The sequence below is a fragment of the Aethalodelphis obliquidens genome, unplaced genomic scaffold (assembly GCF_003676395.1).
Source record: "Aethalodelphis obliquidens isolate GAN/ISIS:26980383/991018 unplaced genomic scaffold, ASM367639v1 scaffold19, whole genome shotgun sequence".
Lineage (NCBI taxonomy): Eukaryota > Metazoa > Chordata > Mammalia > Artiodactyla > Delphinidae > Aethalodelphis > Aethalodelphis obliquidens.
Genome location: NW_020837963.1, coordinates 27,263,742 through 27,285,658, shown reverse-complemented (window position 1 = coordinate 27,285,658; position 21,917 = coordinate 27,263,742). Strand labels below are relative to the sequence as shown.

At 43.0% G+C, this 21,917-nt stretch overlaps 1 protein-coding gene across 9 annotated transcripts in view; it reads right to left on the bottom strand.

Moving 5' to 3' along the window:
• Positions 1–21,917, bottom strand: part of ZNF236 (zinc finger protein 236) — a 101,289-nt gene that overhangs the window by 75,973 nt on the left and 3,399 nt on the right. For 4 of the 9 annotated variants that reach the window (XM_027118785.1, XM_027118784.1, XM_027118786.1 and 1 more), the window contains 3 exons: positions 11,076–11,218; positions 9,474–9,638; positions 181–359 (listed from right to left, as the gene is read on the bottom strand). In XM_027118785.1, the coding sequence (XP_026974586.1) occupies positions 181–359; positions 9,474–9,638; positions 11,076–11,218 (487 nt within the window). Of the gene's footprint in view, positions 1–180; positions 360–9,473; positions 9,639–11,075; positions 11,219–12,197; positions 12,430–21,917 lie in introns of those variants that run through there. The other 5 variants (XM_027118788.1, XM_027118790.1, XM_027118791.1 and 2 more) reach the window with 5 other exon arrangements.

Sequence of the window (21,917 nt, the reverse complement as noted above, 5' to 3'; positions counted from 1 at the left end):
TTTTCTGTCCTACTGTAGACACAACACATAACACATGCTACGAAAGACATCCCGACACCACGTGAGATGAGTTGCCCTGTTCTTGCTTCTAAAGCAGCCAAGATGTGTAACCAGTCATAGCAAAGCATGCCCATTTTTAAGGTACCGTATAATTTTTTTAGCCCAAGAAAAGGCTCACACCTAATTTTATAATGCGTCTTCATGTGCTCCCTCAGCTGTGATGACGTCTCGAACTCCTTCCTGCAGGCCTTGCAGGCGTGAGTCCGGCTCGCAGCCAGCTCCTGGCGGTGCTCCTCCATGTGGATGGCCAGCTGGCTCTGCAGGGTGAACTCATCCCCACACTCAGAGCAGATGAGGTTCTGCAAAGGCAAAGACCGCCCGTGAGCAGAGCAAACACTTCAGAGCCATCACCTCTTGAAAGAACTCATACTGTAAATGGCTGATACACAAAGGATGCTTTCCTCTGGAACAAACACTATTTCACCTCTCAACAAATAATATCATCATGTCCAAATATGAACATATAAAAATGATTTCTTTCCTGATAGAAACATAGGGAAAAGGATGAGAGAACAATACAATTTCTGAGCAAAGCGAATTGTTTCAAACTGGCTGCTGGGTAAATGGCATTTTGTCCATCTTTGCTGTGAAAACTTTAAAGAGAAGCAGAATGACCACAAAAGCGTCAGGAAAGAATTTAAATTAAGGTGACAGTTTAATAGACTACCTTAAAACAAAATGACAGCTGGTAAATTTTTAAACGGAAACACCTATCATTCTTTCAATCTGGTTTACGGGTAGTCGATTACGAGAGTTCCGCGACTCTGTCCAGAAGTGCCTGGCTGAGCACCTGAACAGAGCTATGGAATAAGTATAAAATACACACAGGATTTCAAAGACTTACTGAAAAAAAAAAAAAGGAAGAATGTAAAATAGCTCAACTTTTAACATTTGAATTAGAATATTTTGGATATATTTTCATAAATATATTAAAATAAAATATATTTCATCTGTTTTCTTTTTAACTTTTGGAAATATAGCCACTATAAATTTTAAATTACTCAAATTTCAATTAGGATAGCACTGGTCCAGATGTTCTGGAGTTGGGCCTTGGTTCACGTGAAGGCTGCCGGTCACCAGCGGTGTGTATCTGGGGGTGTTGACCGCTCAAAGTCTGTGAAACAGTGGTGACAGCAATGCCTGCCCTCACAGGGTTGTTATAAAGTTAAGTACAACGGTGCATGTAAGATGCTGAACGGTGCCTGGCACAGAGGAAGTACTCAGTAATGAACTGTTGACTCAGTACAAAGTTCAATGAGTTTACTCATGTGACCTTCTATAATACAATTATTTATTTAAATGATCCAAACATGGAAAAGAATGAGTGTAACCTGTCAATGAGAATAAACTATTATTTCCAAACAACGAAATATATAGCTATTTCTTCCCATCACACTTTCTTCTAATTACTCCACCTGACAGTCTCGTAAATGCACAGAAACAGCGTTAACATGAGGTTGTTCACTGGTACTACTCAGAGCATCCTCTGCAGAAAAGACAGGATGAATGGAATACTTTGAGCAATCCAAGAATGACGCCAACTTAAGTAACTTTAAATTAGTGTTACTATATAATAATTTAAGGAAATAATGAACTATCTTGTTAGTATCTTGCTGATAATAAAGAAATTTCTTTCTTGGGAACTGTCAAAAATTTAAAAACCACCTAACAAAATTTGCTGCCTATCTTGAGTGTAGCACTGGGGGCATCCACACCCTGAATCTGTACAGCAAGGGATTCTCCTTTCACTAATGACTTACAATCACGGATAAACCCTGACTTGTTACCCTCCCACCCGCCTCCTGACTCTCATTGCTTTGGCTCAGACCCACCCTCTTTTCAGGTACTTCTTCACCAAATGACAGGTTAGTATATTTCAGGGGACATCTACATGGATATTACTCAGAAACTGACCAGAATTTTCCGAGTGGAAACTCTGGTTTATGTACAATTTGCTCATACTGCGAAAGCAGGATCAAGCACATGCTGGGCCACAACCGAACAGACCTCGTGGTGGAAGGTTTCGTGCTGCCGCTGTGTTACACCCAGCCAGACCCAGGAGCCGGGACGGGCCTCCCTCCCTGCCCAGGACCTGGCACCTCGAGCAAGTCTCAGTGGGGGAGTGCGAGGCCTGTGCGCGGCTGGCGGACGTCCACTGTACCGCGTTCCCCGCAGTCGGAGCTCCCGGCAGGCCCTCTAGGCAGAGGCGGTGGCTAGTGCCTGCCCCAGAAGCTGGTGGTCCTGGGGGAATTCCAGTGACCGCTAAGTGGCCAGCAGATCATCCAGGGAAACATGGCATTCTTATCAGCCCCCACCTGGCTGAAGATATAATAACTTTTTAAAAGTCAAACAGAGTATAAAATACGCTAAATACTAACCGCCTTTAGGCTACTCACCCCGTAATGCTTGCCCTTCCGCCGCCCCTCCCCCGGGGCCACCCACGACCTTTCTCTGTACCCCGTTCCCTCTCCCAGAGCCCCCAGGCTCCAATGCCCAAGCGCTGTCCTTGCCCCTGCCCGGGCTTTCTCAGCAGCCGTTCTTCCTTTCCTACAGGAGTCCGCCTCAAAATGGCGCTCAGCGCAGGAGAGAAACCTTAGCCCACCCCACAGGGCACCGCCCTCCTCTGAGCCCCAGCAGCACTGGTTTCCATCACCGTCCACTGGGCTCATCTCTTGGCCGGTTTCACCCTGTTCAGAGGCAGGACCAGCTGGGGAGTGGAGGGCCACCTCACAGGGCCCCTCTGCCCCGTGCAGACCGGTCCATCCCACATCACCTGGCTGAGTCTTGGTGCTGCCGGTGGAGAGACTACACAGGCGGGGAGTCAGAACACGCCCTGCTTCTGCCCGGCAGAGGATGGAAGGCCGGCTTCTAGCTGGGCGCTCTAACACCATCGAGGGGGGGGGGGGGGAGCGATCTGGGTGCCACCTCCTTCCGCCAGGAGACGGATGCAAGACTAGCTCCCTACTGAATCCCGGGGGTCAGGGGAGCAGAGGGCCATCTGCTTGCAGGGGACTGCAGGAGAGCAGGCTGGCGCAGACCATCGCTCTCCTCCCAGCCCCGCCGAGCTCTGCAGTGGGTGTCTGGCGGGAATAGGGTTGGCAGCGTCAACGAGATTTTCTCTTGTGAGACCACCCTCTTCCCAGGTTGGGCTGTTGGCAACCAATCTTCTGGCGTGTTTTCATCTACGCCTGCTGGCAGAAGGCTGCAGGCTCTTCCAGCACCCTGTCCAGGTGTACAGCAGGCAAAAAAGCAGCTCAGGGGACTCGCTGCCACACGTTCCTCAAGTCCTGAAAGCCCTCAGCTGCCCGCCTCCTTCTTCCCGCCCTCAGGAGCCTCTAGATCTCTCGGCTGTGTGATTTCTATGTATTTTCAGTTGTAAGAGGGGCACAAAGGGTCTACTTCATCTTAGCTGGATTCTTATCGGTTAATTTTAAGTGCAACTAAAGGTAAGGAATTGTTCCTGTAGTCGATACCAATATACCACATTCAAATCAATTAACTAAGAAATGAAAACATACAAAATAGGCAAAGGTAGCTAAAATGCATTATTTAACATACATGCACAAGACTGATAATTGTGTTCCAGTATCTATTCTTCTTCTATGCAACGATGGGTTTCTTAGCTGAGCACACGGCTGTGTGCCGACCTTCCTAACACTAACCACCCTGTGTGGCGACCGTGCCCCTTCCGCTCGACAGGATGGCAGCAGGCTGATGCTCCGCCCACCTCTGGATCTGGCCTTCCCACAGCAGACGCGCCACCTCCCTCCCTCCCTCCGCTGTAAGCCACGTGGTACAAGAAACACTCACAGAGAGCAGAGCACGTGGGGTCCCGGACTACCTCGGCCACCCCACCAGCTCTGTACTGTACGACACCAGACTGTTAGGTGAGAGAGGAAAACTCCCAACCTGCACCCGAACACAACCCTTTTTTTAAAAAAGAGCACCCGATTTTTTACATATTGCCAACACATTTTCCCATCAGAAATAAGCACTGCAAACCTTTTTTGTTGTCGTTGTTCTGCTCATGTGAAACCACTAGTCCTGAATTCCTGTTCAGCATGGGGTTACTAAGGTCAAGTTACTGAATATCACTTCTCAACTTCCAGAGCCTTGTCCCCGGCAGCACAGTGGCGCAAGGGCAAGAAGATAAAGCATTTTCACGGTTTCCATCCCCAGCTTCAAACCAGTTACACAAAAACCTCCCTTCTGACTATTCCAGCCCTGTTCCTCTCCTGTGATTATTTACTGATCTAAGAGAGAATCTGTTATATTCCAAGAGAGAAAATAGAAGACAGGTTAGTAGTAATAGAAATGAAAGTCAACTGGTTTCAGAAAATACATGCTTCTCAAAGGCCTTTTGGGGAAAAAAAAAAAATCTAGGTGTCAGAAACTATGAACTGTTTATGTTCCTCAAAGGCCTTTTGGGAAAAAAAAAAAGTCTGGAGCCAGAAACTATGAACTGTTTACGCTCCTACAACAGTGAAAGACAAAGACAGCTGGAGCTTCACCACTGCAGCAAGGATGCAGATGAGACCAGGCTGCCCAAGCTGCCATCACAGCTGCTGCGCATGACGGGGCTGCCACCTCAGGAGACGACGTCACAGCAACGAGAAACCGACACAAGGAAACGGGATAAAGGCAGACATCAGAGACTATGAGCTCCACTTGGGGGACAGTGTGGAAAAGAATCTGGACAAAGGGTGTGGAAGAGAAAACAGAATGAAGGGAAGGTTTTGAAAATAATGTATAAAAACCTAAGAGTGTCTGGAAATGATGAATTACCGTTATTTCTCTTTCCAGTCATGGAGGAGGTAGAGAAAATTTTTAAAGGTGTATCTGAAGAAGCATTAGGATGGAGCACAGCAGTTTCGCTGGCCTGCATCGGTGGTGTGCGGCTGGCAGAGGTGCGGGGCCCCGGCTCAGGGGCACACCCGCCCTATGCCATCACCCCCAGGGCTGGGTCCACCCGGGGCACCAGGACAGTCGGAACGGCTTCAATCATCTGCCCCCACCCCACCCGCCGCAGTGAGCCCCCTTGAGGATTGACACACACACGCGCGCACGCACACACACACACACACACACACCCCAGGCTTCACCCCCTTGCTGATGCGGCCTAGACCGCATGTTACATCGTTTCAACCCTCTGCCAACAACTGACTCATTCGCTATGCCGTCACAGAACCTTGATGCAAACAACCATCTGACCTCCTACCGGGCTGAAGGGCGCTGTGAAGAAGCCACATGCTCCCCTCCCACCCAACACACACAGATCCGTTCGCAGCCACGACCCCTGTAGTACGTGTAACACAACCCACGTATCTGTCCCTGGTCAGGCTCTGCTCCCACTTCCCAAAAGCAGGCTTCCCACACCCATGCCTCTCTCCACCACCTCATTCTTCTGTGAAGACAAGGCAACGTCTCCATTTCACAGAGAAAAATGAGGTTCTGCAGCCCCAATCCAGCCCGAGAGGGAGGCGGCAGTGACCATAACAGACTCGCAGGGGCCAAGGGACAGCAGACGCCCTCAAGGGAAGACACACGACCCTCGACAACCGTCCCACATCACACGGACAACTGGCTCAATACCGTTCAGTTTCAATGACATCGTAACGTTGTGAAGCTGGCTTTCAGTAGTCGCTATGGTTAAAAAGCAGGGAATGAGTGAAAATCAATGTGAAACAGGAAATTGCAGGGTTTAAAAAGCTACGAAGTACCTAATTTACATACGGTAGTTTTTCAAATGGCTACTAAGTTACTTAAGACATAAATACTTATTGGACCTCTTAGATTTAACTGCTTCAGAAAAAGAACTCTTAGCGTTTGGCTCAGTGGAAAACTTGCTGAGACACAGAGACTACGGAAGCTGCAAACCGAGAAAGGGAAAGCTGCCCTAAGCCAGCAGGAAGGGCCTGGACTCCACTGTCACACCTGCATCCCCTGTCCACCCAAACCTGTCCTCACGCTTTTCTTCTAGGGTCAAAGGCAGAGGTATCTCTTCTGCTCACAACTCCCTTCTCCACCTACTCTCATAGGAAGTCAGTCCTTGCCCCTCCCGATGGAGACGTCTGAAGATGGATTATTAGAGCAACGTTAAATTCTTGAGTGTGGTAACTGTTCTGTGATAATGAGGAAAAGTGTCTTTGTTTTTAGGGGATACAACTGAAGTATTTAGAGGTGCAGTAGTAACACGATGCCTGCAACTATTTCAAAATTGTTCGAAAATTCGAGGGGTGAGATCTGGTTTACTTTAAAACCCCCCATGTACTAGGTGAAAACCAAACCAAACCAAAAATCTCCTCACCTAATTATTACCTGTAGATGAGGCTGTACACCTGAAAACTCAGAGAATCTGGTAGAACAGCAGGCTACAAAACCAATATACAAAAATGCACTGCTTTCCTATAGACAGATAACAAATAATACATATTTGAAAGAGCCGTTACATGATATTTTTTAAAAAAAAGAACAAATTTAAATAATGTGCTGAACCCATCTGAACAAAACATTACTGAATATTTTGACAATAAAGATTCAATATTTTAAACATGCTCAATTCTCCCCTTTAACAATCTAAAAATTTAATGCAATCAAAATTAAAATACCAATTAATTTTTAATTAGGCAAAATTCTAAAGTCCACATTAATAATAAACCAGAAAAGTAAAATAAGAAACATACAAACATTTGTTTATCATTACAAAGAGAAATACAGCAAAGTCACACTGAAAACCAAGAACGTGGTCCCAGGAATGGGGCAGGGTTACAGAAAGGAGCCAGTCTCCTGAGTGCCCCTTGTTTGTTTCTTTTTGACGGCTACTACTTACTACCCTAATGTTCAAAGACTACCTCCCCGGCCCTCAATCCCTACTCTGCCTGCATGGGGCTGTCTCTGGTCTTACAAGCCCGACCCTAATTGAGGGCAGTAAACTGAGGGCCGCAGATCGTAAGAATGGGAAGGGGGCCTAAAAGAGAAAGCAAACGAATGCAACAACCCTGTACTGACCCCAGATCCGAAACGTGCTTCATGTACAGTGGTTTGGGCCAAGCAACTGTGAAACGACTTCCAGTGTTAACACAGGACCACCGAGCACACGAGGGAAGGGGCGTGCGCACTGCTGGGAGCCCCGCCCCGCCGTGGAGGAAGGGACACACAACCAGGAACTGGGGGGCAGGTGGGCGCCCTGTACGGAGGGGCTGGGGTTGGAGGAATGAGTGTGAACTCAGGATTTCTGAAATACAGGTGCGCCCTACATCTTGTGGACCTGCATTAGAAGACACGGTGGGATTTTAAAAAATGGTGATTGTACACTTGGGAAGCATTTCCAAGCAAATCGTAAGAGCCAGAACCTGTCAATGAATAGACTGCTCACTGCAGCTACACACAAAGGGCAGAAACAACCTGCGCAGAGACCTGCTGATTATGACACGGGTGTACACAACGCATACAGTGTAACACCATGCGGCGGCTGCAACAATACCTAAGACAGAGCCAACTGAAGAAAAAGCACAGAGTACTGCTACTGCGTGGTACTACCGGGGATGCAGAGATGTGTACGCGCACTGAAAGCCCCTGGGAGGATGCAGAAGAGACCGCTGTGCAGGCAGCTCCTGGGAGGAGGACTGAAAGTTGGGCCTGACGGAGACTTAAGTCTCACTCTCTAACCCTTTCTCTGCTGTCTGAGTCTCACTGTGTGAACTTATTCCAAAATTAAACACGTTCTGCCTTTTAAAACGAAAACAATGGCCATTTCTGGACAGCGCTACAGCTGAGTAAGACAGACAGGCCTGCAGTCTGCAGGAGAAGGTATAGAGCAGCATGCGCTCTCGAAAACATAACGTGGCATTCTATAAAGAACTTGAAAAAGCCTTGTTAATTCAGTAAATCCAACTCTAGGAATCTATCCTAATGAAACGATTAAAGATACATGCAAAGATGTACTGTTTATAATACTGAAAAAGTATAAACAACTTAAAGGTTAAATAACAAAGGAAATGGTAAAAAGATCATGATGCTATATCCAGATGCTGAAGACTTTAATAAAGCAATTTAAAATAGTGACATGGGGAAAACACTCATGATTCAGTAAGTGAAAGAGGAAAAGATGTATTCACAATGTATTAAAGGAAAAGAGTGGGTTACAAAACAGTATGTATTTGCACTAAAAAAACTATCCTTAAGTATATAAACTATTATGGGAAGTATATGTCTAGCAAAAAAAAAAAAAAAAAAAAGCCTGAAAGACTACACAGCTGACCCTTGAACGACACCAGGGTCTGGAGCGCCGACCCCGCGCGGTTGAAAATCCGAGCATAACCTCAGGGCGGCCCTCCACGTCCACGGCTCCCCACCCTTGGAGTCAGCCAACTCCGCACCACGTAGTACTGTCATACATACTGACTGAAAAACTCCACGTTTAAGTGGACCCGCACAGTTCAGACCTGCGTTGTTCAAAGGTCAGCTGCATATGCGTTCTCTCCCACTGGTGTGATTATTGGTTCTTTTACATTACTTTTGTTAATCTTTAGTTTCTAACTTTTTCCAAAATAAACATGTATTACTTATACAATAAGATTTTAAAAGATAAAAATAAATTATTTTATATAAAAAATTAAAGACATAAAAAGAGGGCACAAACCGATATACAAAGTATAATAAACTCAATTTTCAGGATGCAAATTTTATATATGCAATTTAAACGCTGTATGTTTTTCTGTCTCTGGAGGAAACTATACCAAATAGTTATCTGTAATTATCCCTGGGTGACTGCTTTTTACATTTGCATTTCCCTAGTTTTCTATGGTAACAATGGGGGGTAATACTTTAAGCAACAGCCGTGTATATGTCACAGTGAGCCCACCCGTCCCAAGAGCAGGCAGGCCTCTCTGGTGCACACCAGCGGCACGTCCCTGTCATCCTTCACTCTGTCCCAAGACTAGGCCTGTGGACCTTTCAGGACTATTCACTGTGGTGCATAAACTGCTTTGGGTCATCATGAATTTCCTCTCTTCTCCCAAATTCCCACGTGTCAGGGGATCCAGGAGCCAAGCAAGGAGATTCTACCATCTTCAGAGGCAGAAACTTTACTTTTGGCCACTCAGAATCCTAAAAAAGTTAATTTTTATTAAGAAAAAAAGAGTGGGGGGCACCTCTGCCAGCCACTGTGGACATACTTTGATCCCCCCAATATACTACACACTAAAATGTCTCTACCCCAAGGTGCTGACATGACCCCGAAATAAACACTTTACCAGTGACCTGGAGACTAGCCAAGGCAAATTTAATGATAACTGACTCCTTGAAACCTATACCAAAGGCTTTTTAAAACTAGTTTAACCCTAACATCCTCCTGACTAAGGATCAGATGCATTTTAAAAATCCGTGAACGAAGTATAGGCTGAAATAATTACCTCTTCCTTTTCATGCAGCATAACATGTGCTTTGAGACTAGCCACTCTGGAGAATTTCTTGTTACACACGGGACAGGTAGGATCCTCCCCATTGTGGGTACATTTGTGAAGTGTCAAGTTGAACTCAACATTAAAGGTTTGGGGGCACTGGTCACATCGATGTGGCTAGGTGGAGAAAAAAGTCGAGAAGCACTGAAACACAATCTTTCCACAATGAATGTCATTCAAATATTAACAAGCACCATAATCCACAGATAAGTTTTCTAAGGAACTTCTGAAGTCCTTCTGGACCTGAAGTCAATAAATCCAAAACGGACACAGTAAAGCTCCTTACAGTATTTCTCAAAGGAGTGTAAGGAGACACCACATCTATGTAGAAAATATTTCTAATAAGAAATGCTGCATATAAACGTATCAGAATGTAGCCACTACGAAAATAAAAGTGAGACACTTCAACTCACTGGGTGGGATTTTTTCCCTTCTTTTATGACAACTCCACTGCTGTAAACAAAATCACTTCAAGTAAACTAAGTAATTGTGAAAACTTTCACTAGATTTTAACAGAGTTGCTTATCCTCATCTAAAATATCCCCCAAATGGAAGGTATTCTGCCACTTACTAGTAGAAAGATAAAGTAATCACTGGTATTTCTCCTGTAAACATCAAGACCCTAATGGGTCAGTATCTTCAGATTTTTCAGCTTGGGAGAGTAATGTCAGCTGGTACTGGTGTCAGTACCACATTATCATAGTTACAGCAGCATCATTCATGCCGAAAGTAGGGCTGGAGTTGGTCAGATCCCATCCTCCAGAAAAGAGGTCCCTGGTGTTTTTCTGGTCTCAGATGGCTCACTAGCTTACACCCTCCTAGCCTAGAGAAAAGCCGGCAATCACTCTTCACTGTCGTTTTAACTGCCACTTTCCAACTCTCAGGCAGCTCATTCCATTAGCACACTAACACGCCTGACATACCCCACAAGGGGCACACTTGCAAGAGAGTTCAAATCCCTATTCAAGAGAGCACTGCTCCCTGCGGAAATAAGATCTAAAACATCTCAAGTACCTTCTTAAAATGCAAGACCACTTAAAGGTAACACTGCCTGCTGGAGAAAAACACACCAAGATAAGGGAAATTGGGGCTTCCCTGGTGGCGCAGTGGTTGAGAGTCCGCCTGCTGATGCAGGGGACACGGGTTCGTGCCCCGGTCCGGGAAGATCCCACATGCCGCGGAGCGGCTGGGCCCGTGAGCCGTGGCCGCTGAGCCTGTGCGTCTGGAGCCTGTGCTCCGCAGCGGGAGAGGCCACAGCAGTGAGAAAAAAGATAAGGGAAATTGAAACTACTGAAGAAAGTCATATTTTAAGATTATTTCTTTGTCCACTCATAAATAACTTCATTAGATTCACCAGACTAGCTCTCACTTTCTTTCATTATCTAATGATGGGTAGAAATACAACTACAACTAAAAACAAAACATCAAAATATTTATTTACATAATATGGAATGTTCCATAATTTAGGAATAAGAAAAATGTTTACATGTTGATTTTCACAATTCCTCCAGTTTCAACGCTCACATTTCTGACATCCCTTTTTAAAATACATACCTTGTCATTTCGCTCGTGATCCCTCATGTGGCGTTGAAACTGGGACTCTTTTGGAAAAGATAGCAGACAGATTTCACATTTATGGAAGCTCGGAACTTGACAGGCATAATTAGTGTTCTCCGCATTCAATGTTAAAACTCCATCTATAAAATTGCATAAGTATAAACAATAAATACCAGTTGTTATTCTCAGCATATAAATGAAACTAAATTATTTGGTTATTGTTTCGAAACCACATTATATCAGATTTATGAGCGATTTCAGATGAAATGAATGGTACCTTAAATTTTTTTAATGGACATGTTTTTAAGTTAGAAATGAGAAATGCTGAGATGACTGAGACATGGGACTACAGGATTCTAACATCTGTTAACAGGATTGTCAGAAACCTGAAACCGAACTCCTGAGGCTTAATACCCACTCAAGGACGCACAAAAGCCACCGTGTCTCTTAGCCTTGCCTGCCTGCTCAATACTATTTCTAAGTCACAACAAGTCACAGAGGCCTTCTCCTCTAAGGCACTTTGAGCATTCATCAGTAACGCAGTTTCTTAAATCACTCAGTAAACAAAACTCGAGTAGAAATATAAAAGCTGATGCACTAATTCAATCTACCTCTGAAAACTGCTGCAAAGCAAGATAAAGACGAAAAAGCAAACCCTTTTGTTCTCTCACATAGTTACGGTTTTAGGAGGGTAAAGAGTCGCAGTGCTTTGAACCATCCTCAGGCTTTACAGTGTGCTTCCTAGTGTACAGTGTGCTTACGTTTAGGTAAATGGCTATAAACTTAAAAGTATTTTCAAACAAGAACAAATATGCAATAATCACAAAAATTTACCAAGAACTTCATAAAATAAAGATTCCTAAATGTCTTCAATTCTTGAAAATAATACTCCAAGTCTTATAATTTCGGCACAAATATACAATCCATATTAACCAGACAAAGACAGAAATATGTCACGTACAACTCTTTGTATCCAACTTGACCCCAAAATATTAGAAATTTGGAAGTAGGGTGAGGGGCTAATTTTAAGACTCAATAAAGCTCAGGAATGTCTTCTATTTCTCAAACGTCCATGTGGGGAACACAGCATTCCAGCATTTTCTCTAGACCTTTACATGCCTGTTCTGAGCAAATGGCCTGCAGTCCCCTGTTTGGCCAACAGTCCTCCTGGTCTACAGCAGAATCTGCTTAAAACAAGAGCTGTGAAATTCCAACGATGGGAGGTGGGGTGAAACCATGCTGGAGACAGAGCAGAAGCGGATGCAGAAAGCCGACAAGAACTCCAAAAAATCCTCCCGGCAGATCCTCCAGTAAAGCGATTCCAGTTTTGAGAAACACTGATGTAATTCAAAAGACTGTAACTTCATTCAGAAACAAAGTGGATCTACTAAGGGAAAGATACACATAATTTTTATTCTACTTATTCTTAACTCTATCCACATTCAAAGCCCATACATTCAAAATCTACACCAAACTAATAACAAAATGTTGTATGACTCCCCAGGCCCAAATAAAATGATTGCTGGGACCACATTAATTGATACATTATTCCCTTTTGAAAAGTCTGTAGTATAGGAAGAAACACTAAAGGCACAAGTAAGATATCTGTTGACAACTGTGTTTTAAGAACTCAGTAGTGCTTTAACCTAAAGCCTGAATACACTAAGAGCCCCTCAACTTAATTTCTAAAACGCAAAATTAAAATGCTATTTCAGGATGGAGAATGAAACAATTTTCATAGCCTCTATGTTGAAACTACTTAATATGTTATCTAAAAATGAGAATTAATTTGATTTAATTAACTGCAATTGATAGATAAACCCCTGAGATAAAAAACTGTACATTTAAAACTGAAAAATGATGTCATTTTGCTTATGAATTAAGACTTTTCTAGAAAATAGTTTTATCCTAAGCAGCAAGACTTCGCTCTTTAACAAAGCTCTAAATGTAATAAAATGACTTTTTCAGTAGGTCCCTTCCCGCTGTTGATAACATAATGTTAATTTGGTCCAAAGACAAACTTAAAACAATTCAAATTACAGTGTAACTGGGAAGGAAAAAAACAAAACATGTTTTAGTTTCCACGTTGAGTCTAATTTTAAAGTCCACAGCATCTCTAGACTTTCACTTTGCTTCGCGGCTGTTTCTCTCGGCACTGAGAGAGCAAAGCCTTTCTCCAGGGCTGGGGGGTGCTAACCCCACACCCGGCTTTCTTTCTGCTCAGGGTTGGCCCTTTCTGGGAGAGTCCTAGGCCTCAAAACAACCCCAATTAGGCACCAGCTCTTCAAGTTCATTCACATGTCTGGTCCCCAGAGTACTTGTTCAGAAAGAGGTCTATGAAATTCACGTATCCTTAGGATGGGCTTCAGGAGATCCACCAACTCCAAGAAAACTACACACCAACATACATGCGTGTGCACGTGTCCACTGTTGGGGGTGAGCGGTCTCTGCAGCCACAGGGCCCCTGGATTTCTAAGGGGCTAGGGATCTAGGTCAAGGTGTGATCAATTCACATCAGTCCTCCTGAGTATGGCTGCATTTTTAAGAGGCAGCTAGAACTTCACATGAGACCTTGGGTCGCACATATTCCTACTGCTCCCCCAGACAGAATGGGAATAAGCACAGAGCCACCTGCATTTGGCAGTGCTCAAATCTAAGAGCTCATCCAGAACAGTACTTCTCCCCTATGTGCTTCTGCCCTCTGAGAGGACCGGGGAGGAGTCGTCATGAGATCTCACTGGTGCAAGGAAGCCTCCGGAGGCAGGACCCCAGGCAGTACCCAGACTGTCCCCATACACATGTCCCCTCACACACACATCGCCTCACACACAGGCCCACCGCTCTCCTCAACTGCTCACCTTCCCACCACCAAGAACTCCACTTCACTATCAAAATTAAACAAAAACCGGTGTACGAAGATCAGAAATTGAGCACCTTTGCTTCCCTGAGAAAAACTTGAAGAACAGTTTCAAAATCAGTTTAACTCTTTACATAGAGATTCTAAACAGTATATAATAATAGTTGTGTCTCTACCACCCCAAAATGATACAGCCTATCACGGAGTTGTGCAGATTAAACAAGACGACGCTTCCTGGTGCCATGGGGACAAAAGCCCATCAACCGTCTCGGAGCACGGCCACCTCTTTAATGCTCGTCCTTGCTACTCAATACCCTACCCATCACTCCAGACCACGCTCTCCCATGGTAACTACCCACAGGCAGACCTGGCATGTAACGGCGGGGACAAGATGAGCTGCCTTTCAAACTGCTCTTCCCAGAACGGGCCCAGCACATCAGACCAGCCAGCTTATCTGCATGGCGAAGGTCATCCACAACCCCAACTGGAAGAACCTAGGTGGATCTCTTCCACGCAAAATACCTACGATGTGACACCAAGTTCCAGCAAAACCTACTGCATTTACAGCATTCAGGGATTTAACTCCAATTCGCATCTCCCGACTGAAACTCTTAAGCACTGTGCATTTAAGATCTCAGCTATCCATAAATCCTGATGAGGCATTTTCAATTTCTAAAGTAACTAAACCCCAAACTTTTAACCTGTTTTTATTTTGTTTTGAATAAAAATCTTTCCAAAACAGAGTTGCTCTCCCCGTCCTCTGCCCTCAACAGGCACTAGCCTCACTTCCCTCTTTCCATCACTCCCTACATTCCTCCAAGAACCCAGCTCTTTAACCATCAACCACCTGCTCTCACTCTGTCACCCTCTGACACCACAGTGCTCTCTGAAGTCACCAAGCAGGCGTCTGGGAAGTCTGAGAGTCACCCCCCTGCTTCAAATCGGTACCACCTTGCCTAATCGCCACCGTTCTTTCCCCTCATTTCTACTTTTTTAAAATTCCTTTCTACTTTCTTTTCTCCCATTTTCTACTGCTCCTCCCACATTTGTCACATTCAGGGTTTAGCACAGCTGAGCTTTTTAGGTAAAACTCTGAAGTGAAATGGGCAAAACTAAAATCTAGGCTGTGAGATATCAGGACAGGGGTTAGTCTCACGAGGGTACTGATTGTAAGTACACGGAGCATCCTGGGGGTTTCTAGGGTGCTGGTAACGCCCCATTTCTTAACCTAAGAAATTATATAAATAATTATATGAATTATTAATACAACCCATATAATCTGGGTGCTGATTATATGAGAAACTTCTTGCTCTGAAAATTCACTGAACTGAACATAATTTCTGTTCTTCTCTGTAGGTTATATATCAAGAGAGGTTTACCCCAAAGTAAAGTGCTATCATATGCAACTTTCCTTTTCATTCCTGTTTTTTCTTCCAGATTGGGGTCAACTAACTAGGGTCTAGCCTTTCTGGTAAGCAGAGTTTCATGGAACTCAGCCACGCTCACTGGTTTACGTATTACTGTGGCAGTTTTGGGGCTGCGACAGCAATTCAAAGTTACAACAGAGACCTTAACACCCACAAAGTCTAAAACATTTACCATCTGGCGCTACTGAAGAAGCCTGCTACCCCTGCCCCAGAGGGTAAACCGGGGTTCCACACCGGCCAGCCAGCATTACTGCAATCCCTGCAATGTCTGTTACCCTCCAAGCTCCGTGCACCCCAGGGACGTCCCAGAGTGACAAAGGCATAAAGGGCTGACATAGACCATGCTTTACCTTCTACAGTAAATAGGCTTAACACTTACCTAGGCATAATCTCCTCAAAACTAAGACCTTTGTCTTAGTCATGAGATAGAAAGACTGGACATTCCCCTAAATAATAATTTTCAGAAAATTAATACAATAAAGGCAGCTATCTCTGTATTTCACCATTCTGCCCGATACCTATGTACCTCACCCCACGTCTTCTTACCCCACCCGCTAAAGGCTTTCTGCCAAGCATTTTCAATAAATGCAACAATGAGCATCAGGGCCTTGGTTTGCTACACAATGATTAGCAACTACATATTTCCTAAAAATGTGCAGAGATAGTGTTTTCTAAGTGTGACAAGCGTACCACCAGCAGTCTGTGAGGTGATTTTAGGCAGCACAAGAACTCACAATTTTACTGGCTATGTATTTATTTTAAAATGTCTTAGTATAAAGTATACTTGAAATTTAGTATGAGGTACTAGCACATGGATAGACATACAGACCAATGGAATAGAACTGAGAGTCCAGAAACAAAACCCATACTTCCATCGCAAACTGATTTTTCAACAAGGGGGCCAAGACCACTCACTGAAAGAACAGTCTCTTCAACAAATGGTTCTTGGACAAACGGATATCCACATGCAAAAGAAGGAAGGTGGATCAGAGACATCCACCTCACTCCATACCACACACAAAAAATAGCTCAAAATGGATCAAAGACATCAGTTTAAGAACTAAAGCTATTAAACTCTCAGAAGAAGACAAAAGGAAAAAGCTTAATGACTGTGGAGGCGTGATGGTTTCTTAAATATGACACCAAAGACAAAGTAGATAAATTGGACTTCATCAAAATTTAAATCCTTTGTGCATCAAAGGATGCTATCAAGAAAGTAAAAAGACAAGCTACAGAATGGGATAAAATATTTGTAAGTCATACATCTGATAAGGGCCTAGTAACCAGAACATATAAAGAATTCTTACAAAAGGCACAAAAAACAAACAACCCAATTAAAAAATGAACAAAGGGAGCTTCCCTGGTGGCGCAGTGGTTGAGAGTCCGCCTGCCGATGCAGGGGACGCGGGTTTGTGCCCCGGTGCGGGAGGATCCCACATGCCGCGGAGCGGCTGGGCCCGTGAGCCACGACCGCTGAGCCTACGCGTCCGGAGCCTGTGCTCCGCAACGGGAGAGGCCACAACAGTGAGAGGCCCGCGTACCAAAAAAAAAAAAAAAAAAAAATGAACAAAGGATTTGAATAGACATTTTTCCAAAGATATACAAATGGCCAACAAGTACATGAAAAGATGCTCAGTGTCATTAATCATTACGGAACTGACAAGCTGATTCTAAAATCTAGATGAGGGACTTCCCAGGTGGTCCAGTGGATAAGACTCCATGCTCCCAACGCAGGGGGCCCTTGTTCGATTGCTGCTCGGGGAACTAGATCCTACATGCATGCTGCAACTAAGAGTTCACATGCCACAACTAAGAAGCCCACAAGCTGCAATTAAAAGATCCTGCATGCTGCAGCTAAGACCCGGCACAGCCTAAATGAATAAATAAGTATTTTTTAAAACCTCTCAAATCATATTAAAAAATTTTTTTTAAATAAAATCTAGATGAAACTGAGAAGTACCAAAAATTATCAGGATAACCATGAAAATGAAAACCAAAGTAGAGGACTTACATTTACACTACTAGATACCAAAACTTGGACTAAAAGTAATTAAGACAATAAGAAATTGAATAGGCAGAAACCAAAAAACAATGGAAGAGAACTGAATGCAAAAACAATTCTTCACCTCCACAGTCACCTGATTTACAACAAAGGTGATACTACAGTACAACAAAGGATGATCTTTCCAATAAATAGTGCAGATTAATTAGACATCCACATGTAAAAAGCCTTGACCTTTCCAGCAGAAACAAGAATCAATTGTGGTTGGTGTATCAATCTAAAGGTGAGAAGTAAAACAATAAAGCTTCTAGATGAAAATGTCTTCATGATTATAATCGTCAAAAACTACTTAAACAGGTCCCGAAAGCACTACGCATAAAGGAAAGGACTGATAAATTGGACAACATTAAGGTTAAAAACTTCTTTCATGAAAAGATTATCCTTGAAAGAGTGAACATGAAAGTACAAAGAACTCAAGTGCAGTATACATAAAGAACTCCTACGGATCAATACTGAAAATACATGTGAACTCTTCACCAAAAATATACAGATGACAAGCATATGAGAAGATGCTCAAGATCGTAAGTCATAAGGGAAATGCAAACTAAAACGATGAGATACCCAATAACACACACCGATTAGAAGGGCTACAAGTCCAAAATAATCAATAACACCAAATGCTGACAAGGATGCAGAACAACAGCAACTCCCATTCATTGCTTGTGAGAACACAAAAGGGTACAGCCACTGTGGAGAGGTCTGGCAATCTCTCACAAAGCTGTTTATAGTCTCACCGTCTGATCTAGCAATCATGCTCCTTGGCATTTACTCAAATGAGCTGAAATCTCATGCCCTCACAAAAACCTGCACGTGAATGTATACACCAATTTTATTCATAATTACCAAAAAAACTGGAAGCAACCAAGATGTCCTTCAAAATGTAAACAAATATACTGTGGTACATCCATATAATGAATATTATTCGGCAATAAAAAGAAAGGAGCTATATCAAGCCATCAAGAGACATGGAGACGTGTAAAATGCACACTGCTTAGTAAAACGCAGTCTGAGAAGGCTACATGCTATATGATTCCAACTATATGCCGTTCTGGAGCAGGCAAAGCTATGAAGACAGTGAATCCTAATGTAAGCTATAGACTTTGTTTATAATAATGAATCAAAATAGGTTCATTCGCTAAAACAAGACATTAATAACGGGAGGCTGTGAGGAGATAAATAAGGAGTACAGTATACAGGAACTCCAAACTATCGGCTGAACTCTGAGCAAGCCTAAAAACTGCTCTAAAAAGTCTACTAACTAAAGACAAACAAACATCCAACTCAGTAGAAAAATGGGACAAGACTTAAGAGCTTCACGAAAGAGAACAAATGCTTAATAAACATAAAACCCTTATTAGCACAGACCTGCAAATTAAAAATCAAAATGAGATAACACTACACATATCAGGAGGGCTAAAATATTAAAAAGGACAGACAATGCCAAGTGCAAAGAGAGTGATAAGGCAAAGACTACAGAGCAAATGGAAGGTTAATCCCCTACTGGTGGGAGAGTAAACTGGTACACTCACTCACCACTGCCCACCATGACCCAGAAATGCATAAAGGTTCCCAGCAGCACTTATTTGTAATAACCCCAAACTGGAAACAACCCAAATATCTATAGTAGAAAGGATAAATTAAATGATAGTATGTTCATACAACAGAATACTATATACCTATGAAAAACGAACAGATTTCTGCTATATAATAGGGAGGATAACCTCATAAAAACAAATATTGAATGAATGAAGCCAGAAAGAAATGGGTACATACTATGAACTCAATTTAGTTCAAAAACAGCTAAACCTAATCTACGGTATCAAAAGAGGACAGTGGGGGTCAGCAGGTAATAGAGAGAACAAGGGGAACTTTTAAGGTACTGCTAATGTTCTGGTTACATATGAAAATTCATGAAGCTTTTCACTTAAAATCTACGCACTTTTCTACATTGATGTTCTATTCAATTAAATTAGTCACCTAAATACAATAATAAAGGAGTTTCAAAAAACACATTTCTGGCTTCTCCTGAAAAAAAATCATTAGCTGTGGCAATAATTAAATGGAGCAAAGTAGGAGCCAGCCCCTGTGGAAAAAATAGGAACTCCAATTCTCCGAAACCCCAGAGCCAGCTATCAACTGCTATCACCTACTACCTTTAACTGCCTCGCTAGTTTGCATTAGTGTCTGACCTACAGACAACTGAGGTTTTGAATTCAGTTAAAGAATTGAGGTATTAAGAGAGCACAGTCTGTTCCTGCAGTTTATTAGATTACATACATTTTTCATTTTAACCCAGAAAAGCAACAGGTTTCACGTTTGCTGAGAGAAATGCTAGAGAAAGGCACCTCGGAGCCCCAGCTCCCTCCCTCCCTCCTTCCCAGCAGAGTGGCCTCAGCCTGGACCACACAGTGGAATCTCCTGTGAGCTCTAAAAGCCGTGATGCCCAGGTCCCACCATAGGCTCAGATGTCACCGGATGAGGCCCGGTCATCGAGAGCTTTAAAAGCTCCCCACATGACTCCATAATGCGCTCCAAGGGTGAACACCGCCACCGGAGGTCTTGCTGCGTTATTTCACGTGAGAGAATTCTAAAACAAAAAAGAAGTTTGAAAAATATTGCTAATTCCTTGAGCACTGTCTTTGCGTATGGAGACAATGTAAAAACGCTGATATACATTAAGCATTTTAGAACTGCTGAATTGACTCTATCTAATGAAGAATTAGGTTTACTATGGTTTTCCCAGGCTAGGTTTGTGTCAAAGACCAAGATCTTGAACCCATGTTAACTCACTACTTGATTCCAGGATCATAAAATCTTTAGATTTTGTGTCTTATCTAATCACACTTTCTTCAAAATACTAAACACTCTGAGTTTCTGTCTACCTGAAAAGTTCGATTATGGAGAGTACAGCTTGCTCCTTTCTGAAGAAATCTTTTCATCCTTCAATACCTGATATTGATAGAAAGTAATTATTTTAAGCAGAATCTATCTCCCCTTAACTGTTACCCACCAATGACACCTAGTTTTGCCAGGGAAGCAGAGTCCCCTTAAAGCCTCAGAGCACTTCCCCTACTGCCCTGTAAGAAGTTCAAGCTCTACTTCTGTTAGCTGTGCTAGCAGTCTCCGCCCCTTGAAGGAAGAGTACAGAGTTACTGAATTCATCGGAGAAAATCTAAAATGGCCTGAATTGGTAATCTGAGCAAGAACGGAATTGTTTATTCCTTTGGCTCAAGGTCTGCCTGCCTCAGCTCTCTGGAAATGAAGTATTAACAAATATCCCTTCAACAGAAAACAGAAACTTAGCAGGAGACCAACTAAAGGTTCAAGCTAGGCAGAAAAGGTTTGCACCATTCTACTGGAAAAACAGAAGCCACACAAGATCCCAAAATGTAGTTTCCATCCAGATCACATTACGGCTTATTAAGAGTAAACTAAAATAACAATGATAAAAAAAAACCCTATCTCACTCATCTTTATATTCCCAGGACAGTGCCAGGCACAAAGGTGAGTGCTCAACAAACACTCCCCCATCAATTTATGTAACAGATGAGGCTGACTTCTTTACTTATGTCCTAAAGCTAATTATTACTTTAAGACACGTTTTTATGCTACTGACAAGGGATTAATCTCCAAAATATACAAACAGCTCATATAGCTTAATATCAAAAAAACATACAACGCAATCAAAAAATGGTCAGAAGACCTAAATAGACATTTCTCCAAAGAAGACATAGAGATAGCCAACAGGCACGTGAAAAGATGCTCAATATCGCTAATGATCAGAGAAACGCAAATCGAAACTACAATGAGGTATCACCTCACACTAGTCAGAACGGCCATCATCAAAAAGTCTACAAATAACAAATGCTGGAGAGGCTGTGGAGAAAAGGGAACCCTCCTACACTGTTGGTGGGAATGTAAATTGATACAGCCACTATGGGAAACAGTATGGACGTTCCTCAGAAAATTAAAAACAGAGTTGCTATATGATCCTGCAATCCCACTTCCGGGCATGTATCCGGGGAAACTCTAATTCGAAAAGATACATTCACCCCAATGTTCAGAGCAGTTCTAGTCACAATAGCCAGGACATGGAAGCAACCTAAATGTCCATCAACAGAGGAATGGATAAAGATGTGGTACATATATACAACGGAATATTACTCAGCCACAAAAAAAAGAATGAAAGAATGCCATCTGCAGCAACGTGGATGGACCAAGAGATTATCATACTAAGTGAAGTAAGTTAGAGAAAGACAAATATCACATGATATCATTTATATGTAGAATCTAAAAAAAAAAAAATGATACAAATGAACGCATTTACAAAAGAGAAATAGACTCACATACCTAGAAAACAAACTTATGGTTACCAAAGGGGATTGGGGGGGAGGGGGAGGGAGAAACTAGAAGTTTGAGATTAACATATTCACACTACTATATATAAAACAGATAAACAACAAGGACCTACTGTATAGCAGTAGGGAATAGGG